At 38.6% G+C, this 15,240-nt stretch overlaps 1 protein-coding gene across 1 annotated transcript; it reads left to right on the top strand.

Moving 5' to 3' along the window:
- Positions 1-132: 132 nt before the first annotated feature.
- Positions 133-14,444, top strand: LOC126994503 (pre-mRNA-processing factor 19-like). Its single transcript, XM_050853819.1, has 11 exons — positions 133-199; positions 2,197-2,346; positions 3,240-3,381; positions 3,513-3,651; positions 4,122-4,316; positions 4,547-4,669; positions 5,470-5,565; positions 6,058-6,225; positions 7,357-7,495; positions 10,226-10,430; positions 11,622-14,444. The coding sequence occupies exons 1-11, from the start codon at positions 181-183 to the stop codon at positions 11,761-11,763; spliced, it is 1,518 nt and encodes a 505-aa protein (XP_050709776.1). The 5' UTR covers positions 133-180; the 3' UTR covers positions 11,764-14,444.
- The last annotated feature ends 796 nt before the right edge of the window (positions 14,445-15,240 follow it).

The following is a 15,240-nucleotide window of genomic DNA, read 5'->3' as shown; positions in this document are numbered from 1 at the left end:
GCTCGCTTGACTATATAAACAAACCATTACATTCATATTACTGAACCCATTATCATTAGCAGGAACAGAAGATTTAATACTTATCTACTAAATTAACAACTACTTATATATATTATTTTCTTTAATGCCCAAAAAATCCCCACACCTCTTCAGTTGCTCGCTTGACTATATAAACAAACCATGGCTCTAGTTTGCGCAAGTACGTTCATATTTTTCGTATTTTTCCGAACAATACGTAATTCTGACACGTTTTCTTGGTGCGGGAAGATACCTTAGCTACCTGGCGATAATTGGGCGGCTTGGGGACTTAGAAATATGCTTAAAACAGGAGTAATTAAGGTCAGAAGCGGAGGATGCAGACGCCGCACACCACGCTGCTGGCTCCGAAATTCAAAGTTATTAACATTATGGCGTATTTAAGGGTCTTAGGAGGCGGTATTATGACCCTTTCTACTTTTTATCCCTTTATATTTATAGTTTCAAGTTTAAAATCACCCTTGTCATGTAGTCAATGGTTCCTGAGGCGTTTATCACAAGCCGCTTTTGGGGTCTTATTTTAGGGTCATAGAAGGCGATATTATGACCCTTTCTGCTTTATGTCCATTTATATTTATTGCTTCAAGTTTAAAATCACCCTTGACATGTAATTAAAGGTTCCTGAGGCGTTTATCACAAGCCGTTTACGGGGTCTTATTTTAGGGTCATAAAGGCGATATTATGACCCTTTCTAATTTTTATCCCTTTATATTTATAGTTCCTAGTTTATAATTACCCTTGTCATGTAATTAAAGGTTCCTGAGGCGTTTATCATGAGCTGCTTACGGGGTTTACGAAAGGTCTTATTTTAGGGTCACATAAGGCGATATTATGACCTTTTCCACTTTTTATTCCTTTTTATATATAGTTCCAAGTTTAAAATCACCCTTGTCATGTAATCAATGGTTCCTAAGGTGTTTATCACAAGCTGCTTATGGGGTTTACGAAAGGTCTTATTTTAGGGTCATAGGAGGCGATATTATGACTCTACTTTTTATCCCTTTATATTTTTAGTTTCAAGTTTATAATCACCCTTGTCATGTAAAGAAAGGTTCCTGAGGGGTTTATCAGAAGCCGCTCACGGGGTGTACGAAAGGTCTTATTTTAGGGTCATAGGAGGCGATATTATGACTCTCTACTTTTTATCCCTTTATATTTTTAGTTTCAAGTTTAAAATCACCCTTGTCATGTAGTCAATGGTTCCTGAGGCGATTATCACAAGCCACTGAAGGGGTTTACAAAGGGTCACAGACGGCGATATTATGACAATTTCTACTTTTTATTCTTTTTATCTACAGTTTTAATGATTTTCAGGTTTAAAAGCGGCTCTTGTCATGTAGTTGATGCTTTCTAGGGCGTTTATCATAAGCCACTATTGGGTTTTCGAGAGGGTGTATTTACTTGTTACTTGTGTTTCTTGTTTATCATGGCCCAAGCATCATTGTTATTCCCCCGATGTCTTTATTAATAGTTTCAATACATTTCAAGTTGAACTATCACTAGGGTCACAAAACAGTCCATGAAAATCCCAGCAACTTCTACGTGAGGTTTTCAAATAGGCGAACTGAAGGGCCTAAGCATCATTATTTTTGCCCCAAAGTCTTTATAAATTAGTTTCAATGAGTTTCAAGTTTCAAATCCACCTTTGTCTTGTAATAGATGCTTCCTAGGGCGTTTAACATGTAGCTTCTGCCGCTGAGCAAATTAAATTATTATTATTATTATTACGGATTTTCCTTAGAGCTGATTTCAGGGCCCAGGAGCAATTTTCTTAAGTTTTAGATGGCAATACCATAACCCAGTGCACTCTATCTATGGTTTCAATTATATTTTTTTAAAGTTTTCAAGCTCTTCAGAATAATGGGGAGACTTTTCCTATATCCTCCTCCTCCTCCTCCTCCTTCTTCTCTTTGCCATTTTTCTTATCTCCATTTTATCACTATCCTCATCAGTATTTTTATTCACCATATTTTACAAGTTAGGTCATGTTAGGTTAGACTTAAGTATACCTTGGTTACATTGGTTAAGTTTAATTATTTATGATAAATGCATGTGATATGCCTCACATTGCGCTGTTGTTGTAAATGGTGGCAGGGAAGGCTAAGCTAATCTCCATATTCCCTCACTACCCAACTAATGCTTATGTCCCTTGGTTTCCAGTCAGCAGCGAGGTGCCAGACCAGCCCGTGGTGTCGCCGCTCTCGGGTGCCGTGTTTGAGCGCCGGCTACTGGAGAAATACATCGCCGAGAATGGCACTGACCCCATCACCAATAAGGAACTCTCTGTTGACCAGCTCATTGAACTTAAAGGTGGGCAGCTGTGTCCTGGTTCTAGTGTCTTTCTCTCTTCTTTCTTCTTTCTATTGTTTTCATTCTTTCTTATTATTATTTTCTTTCTTTCTGTTGACCACCTCATTGACCTTAACCCAGTAGCAGCGACGGGCCAAAGTTGTGGCTTTACCGTGTTGCAGCAACAGGCCAAATTTGTGCCATGATATTAAACCCCCAAAATAAATGATGCATAAACTGATAACAAATGCTTTGATATGTATAATGAAATGATCTGTGTGAGTGATGATTTTTTCTCATTTTTCTCGCTTAGAGTGACCATTAAGAAACATGATCCCTGCTGCTACCGGGTTAAGGTGGCCAGCTGTGTCCTGCTCCTGTTGTTTTCTTTCTTTTTTTTTTTTTTTTCTTTTTTTGTTATATCTTTCCTTGGCTGTGTCCTGCTCCTTATGTTGTCTTCTTTTTCTTTCTTTCATTTTTTATTTCTTTCATTTTTCTCTGTGCGTGCTTTCTTATTTCTGTGTTGGGGTTCATCTTTTCGAGAGGAGAAGGAGAAAAACAAAAAGGAAGAGGTGAAAATAATAAAGGAGTTGGAGGATAATGAAACTGATAATGATAAGATAAAGCTGAGGAAGATGACAATGAATAACTAGATAATGATGATGAGAAGGGAGATGATAATGAGAAAGAGGATGATGAGTAATAAAATAATGATGATGATGATGAGGAGGAAGGTTACAAGAATGGAAACAAAAATAATGATAAGATAATAAAAATAATAATAATGACCACAACCGAGCGGCAAATAGCGGGCTTTTTATTTTTTTATTTTTACTCTTTTTGTTGCCCTTGAGCCGTGTCCTCTGATGTAAAAAGAAAAAACACAACCACTTCACCCCCCCCCCCCTCCACAGTGCCGCCAGTCGCTAAGCCCAAACCGCCCAGTGCCACCAGTATCCCCGCCATCCTGAAGGCTCTGCAGGACGAGTGGGATGCCGTCATGCTGCACTCCTTCACCCTCCGCCAGCAGCTCCAGACCGCTCGCCAGGAACTCAGGTGATACAGACATACACACATACATGATCATTTTACCTTGGTACTAATGATATAGGAATCGCAACGCACCATACTGTATTGTCCGATTCTAACCTTGTTTTTCTTCTCCTCCTCCTCCTTCCTCCCCATAGTCATGCCTTATACCAGCATGACGCAGCCACCCGTGTGATCGCCCGTCTCAACAAGGAGGTGACGGCTGCGCGAGAGGCCCTGGCCACGCTGAAACCCCAAGCTGGTATTGCCCCGGCCGCTCCTGCTGGGCCAACCATCGTAAGTACACCCCTTGACACCACTTAACATCATTTACACCATTTAACAACACCAGTACCATTAACACAACTCGATTTTTCACCAGCAGTGCCACTTAATATTTGCACTGCACTATTTGTACCCCTTATAATTAGCACCATCAATGCTACTTAACATCAGAACCACCATCAACACTATATTTTTTTCACTGTTTACTCCTCTCTCGAAAGATCAGAACTGTTGAAAATCTTAATCCCTCAACCTCTCCACCTTACAACCTCTCAATATCTCAACTATACAATCTCTCCACTATTTTCTCCCTCAACTTCTCAACCTTAAAATCTCGCCTTTACAACCTCTCAACCTTTCAAGTTCTTCACCTTACAACCTCACAACTTCATAACCTCTGCACTTTTCTCTCCCTTAACCTTACAACTTCTCAACTTCTTCACTATTCAACCTCTCAACCTCCCCTTTCCCTCCCTCCCCAGGCCGCCACAGCTGAGGCCGGCGGTGCAGCGGATGTGCCTAGCGAGGGTGCAGGGCTGACGGAGGAGGTGGTGGCGCGGCTGCAGGACACGGCCACCATTCTCACCCAGGAGCGCAAGAGACGTGGACGCACGGTGCCGGAGGGGCTTACACCGGCCGAGCAGATCCGAGGCTACACCACCCTGGCCTCGCATCCCGTACGTTACTCTTGTTTATTTATTTTAAAGACGAAAGGAAAACAATAAAAAAGATACAGAAATAATAAAAAAAACTATTGTTGCCATCACCACTCTAACCTCACAAGGCTCACATCCTGTACATTACTTTTTTTTTTTGCTTATTTATGTTTTATAGCAAAGGAAACAGCAGCTCAAGGCAAAAATAACAACAAAAAAGATACAAAAAATAATAATGGCGTCTTCCGCAGGGTCTTCACAGCGCCTCCGTGCCCGGCATCCTGGCTCTTGACGTGCACCAGAAGGACACCAGCAAGATCGTGACCGGCGGCAGCGACAAGAACGCAACGGTCTTCAACAAGGACACGGAGCAGGTGGGTCGCTCGGCCTTGTTAGCTTTACCTTATCCTGTTATCTTATTGTCTTTACCTTATGAATCAGTCTATAGTAACAATAGTCTGGCTGATTTGTCTGTTTTGAACTGATTTTTAAGGCTGTGTTAGTTGGTTTTGTTGATTTTTTTCTATCACTTTTTACGACTGAGTTTGTAATGTGTCGACTTACCACTGTGGAAATCCAGCACATCTAACTAATTCCGTCACCAAAAATGGAGTTAAAAAGCCAAAGTATCCACATAACTTCATAAAATACAAAATACGAAGTTTACAGAATCTGACAGTGGAATAAGAGAGTTTGGCAACCTTATCTACTGTAGCCATATCGTTACCCAAAGAGCTGCATGAAATTCTAATCGGTCATCAAGAGCAGGAGAGACTCATAGCCTGTCCAACTAGATAAAATAAGACCCTTGAACCAAAAGAAAAGAGAAAATGTAAAAGAGCTGCGTGAAATTCTAATCGGTCATAAGAGTCTCTCAGGAGCAGTGAGTAGCGGGCTTTTTTTTATATGTTTCTTTACACCCTTGAACTGTCTCCTTAGTTTTAAAAAAAAAAAAAAAAAAAAAGGAGAGACTCATAGCCTGTCCAACTTGATAAAATAAGACCCTTGAACCAAAAGAAAAGAGAAAATATAAAAGAGCTGCGTAAAATTCTAATCGGTCATCAAGAGCAGGAGAGACTCATAGCCTGTCCAACTTGATAAAATAAGACCCTTGAACCAAAAGAAGAGAAGAGAAAATATAGTAAGTGGTTCCTCATGTGTCCTTCTCTTACAGGTCGTTGCCATCCTGAAGGGTCACACCAAGAAGGTCTCGTGTGTTGTGTACCACCCCACCGAGGACACCGTCATCACTGCTTCCCCGGACACACAGGTAAAGGGGCCTGGACCTAATCTAACCTGACCATGGATTTCGTTTCCTCCTTTATTTGCCTTCCTTTCACTCATTTTATCCTTTAATCTATTAGTGTATGATTATTGTATTTATTTATATGTATGTCTAAATCTAACCTAACCTAACTTGACCTTACCTAACCTAACCTTACTTAACCTTCCCTAACCTTACCCAACCTAACCAGACCTAACCTAATGACCTTACCTTACCTAACCTTACTTAACTTAACCTTCCCTAACCATACCCAACCTAACCAGACCTAACCTAACCAGACCTAACCTAACCTTACTTAACTTAACCTTCCCTAACCATACCCAACCTAACCAGACCTTACCAAACCTGACCTAACTTTCCCTAATCTTACCTAACCTGACCTTACATAACCTTCCCTAATCTTACCCCACCTAACCTAACCACCATACTTAACCTTACATAACCTAACCGAACTTTACATAACCCAATCATCAACAGATTCGTGTATGGAATGTCGGCACTTCCCAGACTCTTCAGCTGATCCGCGCTCACGAGGGGCCGGTGACGGGCCTGTCCCTGCATGCCACTGGGGACTACCTTCTCTCAGCTTCACGCGACCACAACTGGGCATTCTCGGACATTAGGACCGGACGTGTTCTCTGCAAGGTTAGCGAGAGGAACTGTCATGTTATTGAAGCCCGTATTCTTAACCCGGTAGCTGCGGGGATCATGTTTCGTAAAGGGTCTTCTGAGCGAATTTATGGGAAAAAATCATCACTCACACAAATCATTATTTATTTATTTATTTAATTTTTTTTACAGCTAAGAAAACAGCTCATTGGCAGCAAAAAAAGGTGTAAAAAAAAAAGGCCCGCTAATCACTGTTCCCACAAAGACAAAAGTAATGTGGCCAAAATAGAAGTCAATTTTGGGAGGAATTACATAGAATTACATAGATAACCAGACCACACAGGCCCTAAGGCCCAAACTAGGTGGTCTGTCCTAAACCTAAGTGACAGTTGTTATGGTTATTGTGTCTTGATACACTCTTCCCGAAAGAGTCCAAACATAGACGAAGGAAGGGCGCTCCAGAGTCCACCAATATATATCTGCATTTGTGATCAGTTTATGCATCTTCTATTTTTTTTGGGTTTATGTCAAGTCAAAAATTTGGCCGTTGCTGGTACATGTTAAAGCCACAAATTTGTCCTGTCTCTGTTACCAGGTTGAACATTTTGGGCCTACACATCTATGATCTATATTTCGCTTTTTTGGTGTTACTGAGGATCATATTATACATTCTAGGCCTATACACCCATTTTTAGCTTTTGTAGAGGTTGTGAGTATTGCCTTGGGTAGTTTAATGAGAGTTTTATGATTGCTTTGCTTCACTGCCATTCCCTCACCCTCTTTCTCCTTCCCTCTCATTGCTTTCACTTTCTCTTTCTTGACACCTCAGATATTTGGGGTCTACTCAATAAGCAGTGTATAGTGTCTGCATTCCTCACTCTATATTTGTTTCATCTCTTAGAATTTAATAAAGTGATGATTTGATGAGGCTTCTGCACCTTGGAAGTATAAAAAGGGTATGAGAACCTGACTAATCTCCTTTTTCTTTTACTAATAGTCTATTCAATCATTCTTCCTCCTCCCTGCTTTTCCCTTCTTTTTTTCCTTCATCAATTTGTCTCACTAATGGTCAGTCAATGGCTCCGTCCCTTTCTCTTTCCTTCATTGATTTCCGTCACCGTTCAGTCGTAACCGCTCTCCCCCTTCCCTGCCGTCACCACCCCACAGGTCTGTGATGCCTCCGCCAGCTCCCCGCTCACCGCTGCACAGTTCCACCCCGACGGCCTCATCCTCGGCACAGGCACACAGGACGCTACCATCAAAATCTGGGACCTCAAGGAACGCTCCAATGTCGCTAACTTCCCCGGTAAGTCGCACGTGAAAGCTAAGGTTGGGGTGCTATTTTATTATTTTATTTTTTTTTTTTACATCAAGGGAGGCAAGTCAAGGGCAAAAAACAATAACAACAACAGAAAAAACCCACTAGACGCTGACCCAAACAATGAAAATAATTAGATGCTATGAGTGTTTTTCTTGGTGTGCTTTCTTGTTTCTATCTTAACCTAACAAAACCCCAAGAGTAACTATAGGTCTTAACTCAGAAAACTCATATATGCTTCCTTACTAATGAGACTTTCTATACAACAAAGTGAGGTCATTCTTTGTTGATTTATACCATAAGGTGCTGGCTATCATGTGTTTGAAGATACCCTAAACTTAACCTAACCTAACCTAACAAAACCCCAAACAGTTACTATAGGTCTTAACTCAGAAAAATCATATATGCTTCCTTACTAATGAGACTTTCAATACAACAAAGTGAGGTCATTCTTTGTTGATTTATACCATAAGGTGCTGGCTATCATGTGTTTGAAGATAACCTAAACTTAACCTAACCTAACAAAACCCCAAACAGTTACTATAGGTCTTAACTCAGAAAATTCATATATGCTTCCTTACTAATGAGACTTTCAATACAACAAAGTGAGGTCATTCTTTGTTGATTTATACCATAAGGTGCTGGCTATCATGTGTTTGAAGATACCCTAAACTTAACCTAACCTAACCTAATAATACCCCAAAAAGTAACTATAGGTCTTAACTCAGAAAACTTATATATGGGTCCTTAGTAATGAGACTTTCTATACAACAAAGTGGGGTCATTCTTTGTTGATTTATACCATAAGGTAACCTAACCTAACAATACCCCAAACAGTAACTATGGGTCTTAACTCAGAAAACTCATATATGCTCCCTTACTAATGACACTTTCTGTACAACAGAGTGTGGTCATTCTTTGTTGATTTATACCATAAGGTGCGGGCTATCATGTGTTTGAAGAAACCCTAAACTTAACCTAACCTAACAAAACCCCAAACAGTCTTGACTCAGAAAATTCATATATGGGTCCTTAGTAATGAGACTTTCTATACAACAGAGTGAGGTCATTCTTTGTTGATTTATACCATAAGGTGCTGGCTATCATGTGTTTGAAGATACCCTAAACTTAACCTTACCTAACCTAACAATACCCCAAACAGTAACTATAGGTCTTAACTCGGAAAACTCATATATGCTTCCTTACTAATGAGACTTTCTGTACAACAAAGTGAGGTCATTCTTTGTTGATTTATACCATAAGGTGCGGGCTATCATGTGTTTGAAGATACCCTAAACTTAACCTAACCTAACAAAACCCCAAACAGTTACTATAGGTCTTGACTCAGAAAAATTTATATATGGGTCCTTACCAATGAGACTTTCTATACAACAAAGTGAGGTCATTCTTTGTTGATTTATACCATAAGGTGCTAGCTATCATGTGTTTGAAGATACCCTAAACTTAACCTAACCTAACAATACCCCAAACAGTAACTATAGGTCTTAACTCAGAAAACTCATATATGCTTCCTTACTAATGAGACTTTCTATACAACAAAGTGAGGTCATTCTTTGTTGATTTATATCATAAAGTGCTGGCTATCATGTGTTTGAAGAAACCCTAAACTTAACCTAACCTAACAAAACCCCAAACAGTTACTATAGGTCTTGACTCAGAAAATTCATATATGGGTCCTTAGTAATGAGACTTTCTATACAACAAAGTGAGGTCATTCTTTGTTGATTTATACCATAAGGTGCTGGCTATCATGTGTTTGAAGATACCCTAAACTTAACCTAACCTAACAAAACCCCAAACAGTTACTATAGGTCTTGACTCAGAAAATTCATATATGGGTCCTTAGTAATGAGACTTTCTATACTACAAAGTGAGGTCATTCTTTGTTGATTTATACCATAAGGTGCTGGCTATCATGTGTTTGAAGATACCCTAAACTTAACCTAACCTAACCTAACAATACCCCAAACAGTAACTATAGGTCTTAACTCAGAAAACTTATATATGCTTCCTTACTAATGAGACTTTTTATACAACAAAGTGAGGTCATTCTTTGTTGATTGATACCATAAGGTGCAGGCTATCATGTGTTTGAAGAAACCCTAAACTTAACCTAACCTAACAAAACCCCAAACAGTTACTATAGGTCTTGACTCAGAAAATTCATATATGGGTCCTTAGTAATGAGACTTTCTATACAACAAAGTGAGGTCATTCTTTGTTGATTTATACCATAAGGTGCTGGCTATCATGTGTTTGAAGATACCCTAAACTTAACCTAACCTAACCTAACAATACCCCAAACAGTAACTATAGGTCTTAACTCGAAAAACTCAAATACGCTTCCTTATTAATGAGACTTTCTATACAACAGAGTGAGGTCATTCTTTGTTGATTTATACCATAAGGTGCGGGCTATCATGTGTTTGAAGATACCCTAAACTTAACCTAACCTAACAATACCCCAAACAGTAACTATAGGTCTTAACTCGTAAAACTCATATATGCTTCCTTAATAATGAGACTTTCTATACAACAAAGTGAGGTCATTCTTTGTTGATTTATACCATAAGGTGTGGGCTATCATGTGTTTGAAGATACCGTAAACTTAACCTAACTTAACCTAACAAAACCCCAAACAGTTACTATAGGTCTTGACTCAGAAACAAAATACTCACACAAATATCTCTTTCCCAGGACACAGCGGCGCCATCAGCTCCATCGCCTTCAGTGAGAATGGTTACTATCTGGCCACAGCTGCTGAGGACTCAACAGTGAGGCTTTGGGATTTGCGCAAACTCAAGAACTTCCGCACAATTCAGCTTGACGAGGGTTACGAAGTGATGGACCTCAGCTTCGACCAGTCTGGCACCTATCTGGCAGTGGCTGGGACTGACGTGAGGTGGGTGCTGGTCTGGTGTGTTGGTCTTTGCTCGACAGCCACTTCCTTTGACTTATTACTCACTACAGTAGAAATGCAAAGTCTTGGTGGCATTTGACCATATAATTTAACTTCCTTAGACTTGATATTCACTAAAGTAGAAATCCAGAGTCTTCGCGGCATTTGACTTCATATATTTTCACTTCCTTTAACTTAATATTCACTGAAGTAGGAATGCAAAGTCTAGGTGGCAAGCATTTGACTTCATATAATTTAACTTCTTTCAACTTAATATTCCCTAAAGTAGAAATGCAAAGTCTAGGTGGCAAGCATTTGACTTCATATAATTTAACTTCTTTCAACTTAATATTCCCTAAAGTAGAAATGCAAAGTCTAGGTGGCAAGCATTTGACTTCATATAATTTAACTTCTTTCAACTTAATATTCCTAAAGTAGAAATGCAAAGTCTAGGTGGCAAGCATTTGACTTCATATAATTTAACTTCTTTCAACTTAATATTCCCTAAAGTAGGAATGCAAAGTCTAGGTGGCAAGCATTTGACTTCATATAATTTAACTTCTTTCAACTTAATATTCCCTAAAGTAGAAATGCAAAGTCTTGGTGGCATTTAACTTCATATAATTTAACTTCCTTTAACTTAATACCTAATCACTAAGTACAAATGCAAAGTCTAGGTGGCAAGCATTTAACTTCATATAATTTAACTTCCTTTAACTTAATATTCACTGAAGTAGAAATGCAAAGTCTAGGTGGCAAGCATTTGACTTTATATAATTTAACTTCTTTCAACTTAATATTCACTAAAGTAAAAATGCTAAGTCCTGGTGGCATTTGACTTCATATAATTTAACTTCCTTCGACTTATTATTCAGTAAAGTAGAAATCCAAAGTCTAGGTGGCATTTGACTTCATATAATTTCACTTCCTTCAACTTAATATTCACTAAAGTAGAATAGCATTGATTGAATATAATTTCACTTCGGGGAATTTTTTTATAGTTTCCCCGAGCAATTATCAAACTTTTTCTTTATTCCATTTTCTTGATATCACAAACTAATTATCAATCTTTCTTAATCATTTCTTTTTCTCGGTTTTCAAGAGTAATTTAGGTTTAAGGACACACCACTTACCTAGTCTTCAGGGGCTGTGGGGTCTGGATATCTGTGTAAATCTATGTAAATCTACCTGCAGAGTGTACCTGTGCAAGCAGTGGAACGACCTGCGAATCTTTAACGACCACACCGCGATGGCCACAGGTGTACGATTTGGGGCCAACGCATCCTACCTGGCCTCGACCTCAATGGACCGAACCCTCAAGATCTATGGCCCCTAAGTCCTCTCTCCGTGTCCTCCTCCACCCTCTGACCTCCTCTTCCTCCTCCTCCTCCTCCTCCTTCTTCTCCTTCTCCTCTTCCTCTAGTTTAAGGTCGTATGGTATTTCATTTAATTTTTTTCTATAGTTGTAAGTTTGTAGGGTGGAAAAGGGAATGGAAGGGAGGGATAGGGGATAGGATGGGTCTGTTTCTCTCTCTCTCCCTCTTTCTTTCTTCTCTCTCTTATTGGTTAAAGTATAAAGAAGGGAAGGGATGGGATTGGTTACTGGAAAGATCTTATGTTCTCTCTCTCTTTCTCCTCTTTCTTATTGTTTAAAGTATAGGGAAGGGAAGGGATGGGATGGGTTACTGGAAGGGGTTCATTTCTCTCTCTCTCACCCTCTATTTCTCTCTCTCTTCGTGGTGAATGTGTAGATATGAGTGTAGGGGAAAGGAAGGGAAGGGGAGGGTAGATAAGAGTTTCCAGTTGTTTTTCTCTTTTTTTTTTTTCTTCTTAGTGTTAAATTTATAGATAACTAAGTAAAGAGAAAGAAAGGGAAGAGTAGGGAAAGGAGGTGAAGATAAAAGAGGAGAGGAAACAAAGAGGAATAAGATAAGTGATTGGAGGAGAAGAAACAGAGAAAGAATGAAAATGCAAGTTAAATGAAAGGAAAAGAGGGAAGGGGTGAAGAAAAGAAAAGAGGAGGGAAAGAAAAGAAAAGAGGAAAGGAGTTTTAGTATATACCTGTGACTGATTTGCCTTCGTTAATCACAGGTAAATTTCTACACAGGTATGTCTTGTGATGCAAAGGGACGGATATGTTTTATAATCTTTTACCTAGCGGTGGGCGATGTAGGATTAGAAGTGAACACCAAACGCTAACTGATATATATATAAGATTTAGTTTTCCTATACATTTCTTTTTTTCATTTATTTTTATTTTTTTTATTCTCTTTCATTTGCTATATTAAAAAGTTCTGGTCATATTTTTTTTCATATTTCTAGTTTCTGATTTTCTTTTTCATTTGCTGTTTTAATTCATTCTTTATTTTTCATTATTATTATTTTTATTTTTCCATTTTAATTAATTCCACATATATATCAAGGCGTTTAGTTGATTTTCATGATGCAGCAAAATTGTTAACCTAAGTGTAGTGTTTAGTGATGCATATTTTGTGTGTGTGTGTGTGTGTGTGTGTGTGTGTGTGTGTGTTTGTGTTTGTATATACATATCGAGGTTTTGTGTGTAACCTCACAATGAAAAACTGACTATTGATGATGATGATGATGATGATGATTAGGTTGTTGTATACATTTAGAATTATAAGGATATCAGTGTGTGTGTGTGTGTGTGTGTGTGTGTGTGTGTGTGTGTGTGTATGTGTGTGTGTGCGCTCTCAATGATGCTCAGAGGTGTTCATTTGGGTATTATTAACTATTATGAACATAGGTAACTCAACACAAAGTAGCAACACATTTTTGAACCAGTTACGATGTGTTGCAGAAATGTCATTGTAAATTTATGTAGCCAAGACTTCAAGCCATTGTTGTTATTATTATTATTATTATTATTATTTTTGTGTGTTTAGAAGCACTAGAATTGTCAGCTCTACTACTACTACTACTACTACTACACTTCTACTTCATTGTCTACTACTGCTGCAACTACTACTACTATTACCACCACTATCACAGAAAAGCAATGGAAAGGTCAATTTTTATCAATAACCTGTATAGCACTTTCATGCCTCACCGGGGTTCTCCAATCATCACAGTAGAGCAAATGTTTACGATCAGTTTATATCAGTGACAAACGGTACAAAATTATTATGCTACGTACCACCCCAGTCACCCATAGTTGAGCACATATCGTCACCCTCGTAAACAGACCGCCTATGTTACCTACGTTTGTTACTTTTCGATGAATTTTAGATTATTGGAACGATCAATTTTTATCATGTGCTACTCCAGTCATCCTTACTCAGTCACGTGTAGTCATTTTCTCGGACGATTCCAGTACTCGTATTTTTAAGTGTATCGGCGCTTCAGTTCGCCTGTTTGAAGAGCCTCTCATAGAAGAAGTTCCTGGGATATTCATCGACTCTTTTGTGACCCTTGTTATAGTTTTACACGACCTGCATCTTGAACGAGAAAATTACCCTCCATGAAAGCCCAGTTATTCTTCTCTGTGGCCTTGGAAAACAGTCGTAATTGGAGCCTGATGCATTTAAGATTATGTTCAGTTTTATAAGACACATTCTCTTCTCACATTACGTATTTCTAAAGGTCAAAGAGGGGATCAATCGGGTTCTGATGAGTGTTTCTATAGGTTCATGGTACAGAAGAAGGGTCAAAGTACCACCAGGGTCATAAAACTACTCCTGGAAATGCCCGAAACTCCCAAGAAAGCCTTGTCAAATATGCGTTTCTTTAGTTTCATGGTACAGAGGAAGGGTCAAACTACCACCAGGGTCACAAAACTACTCCTGGAAATGCCCGAAACTCCCACGAAAGCCTTGTCAAATATGTGAACTTGGGCGACGAAATGTTTTAAGATATGACCCAATGGACGACCCGAGCCCATTAGTGGCACATTAGATAGTGACCTGTTTTTTTTGTGTTGCTGTGTCTGTCACCTCAGGGTTGAAGGTGAGGTCAAATTGTGTATCATTATTGTCTTGAAGTAAAAGTGTAAGGTATGGTTTTGTTTGATTGATGAAGGGAGAGTAAGGTGTGGTTTTGAGAAGTGAATGGATGAAGGGAAAGGAAAGGAAGGGAAGGGATAACAAGGGAAGAAGCAGAAAAGAATAAAAGAAGTGGAGGGAAGGGAAAAGGTGAAGGAAAGAAAGAGATAAGTGAAAATAAGAGAATAGGTTAAAGAAAAAGAGAAAGAAAGGGAATGGAAGAAACAGAAAAGGATATGATAATTTAAAACTGAAGGAAAGGGAAGGGCAGAGAAGAGTTGAAAGGAAAGAAAGGGATGGAAATTGAAGTGAAAAGAAGAGAATAGGTTAAAGAAAGAAAGAGAAAAAGGGAATGGAAGAAACAGAAAAGGATATGATAATTTAAAAGTGAAGGAAGGGAGAGGTGAAGGAGAGAAAGGGATGGAAATTGAAGTGAAAAGAAGAAAATAGGTTAAAGAAAGAGAAAAAGGGAATGGAAGAAACAGAAAAGGATGATAATTGAAAAGTGAAGAGAAAAGGTGAAGGAAAAGGAAAGAATACATTTTTTTGGGTCATCACTATGAAAGGAAACATCTGCCCTCAGTATATATAAAAAAAATTAAGGAAAATACTCAATACAGGCTAAAAATCGGTAGAATAATCCCCCGAAAAAACAAGAAGAAAAAACAGGAAAAATATACCTATCCAAAACAAGAAAGAAAAATAACATGATAGGTTTTAAAATATAGGTTTGGAATGACTTAGAATTTAGAATCATATCAACATATAAAACATATATAAAACTTCACAACCGTAGACATTATCATATATTA

Source organism: Eriocheir sinensis, chromosome 7 (assembly GCF_024679095.1).
Source record: "Eriocheir sinensis breed Jianghai 21 chromosome 7, ASM2467909v1, whole genome shotgun sequence".
Classification (NCBI taxonomy): Eukaryota; Metazoa; Arthropoda; class Malacostraca; order Decapoda; family Varunidae; genus Eriocheir; species Eriocheir sinensis.
Note: the sequence above shows the minus strand (reverse complement) of the source record. Positions and strands in the feature narration are given on the sequence as shown.

What these genes read in the sequence shown, in the direction of transcription:
- LOC126994503 (XM_050853819.1), top strand. An exon ending in CCAGCTCATTGAACTTAAAG is followed by an intron (nt 2,347 to 3,239) that starts GTGGGCAGCTGT and finishes CCCCCTCCACAG; the next exon opens with TGCCGCCAGTCGCTAAGCCC. An exon ending in ACCGCTCGCCAGGAACTCAG is followed by an intron (nt 3,382 to 3,512) that starts GTGATACAGACA and finishes TCCTCCCCATAG; the next exon opens with TCATGCCTTATACCAGCATG.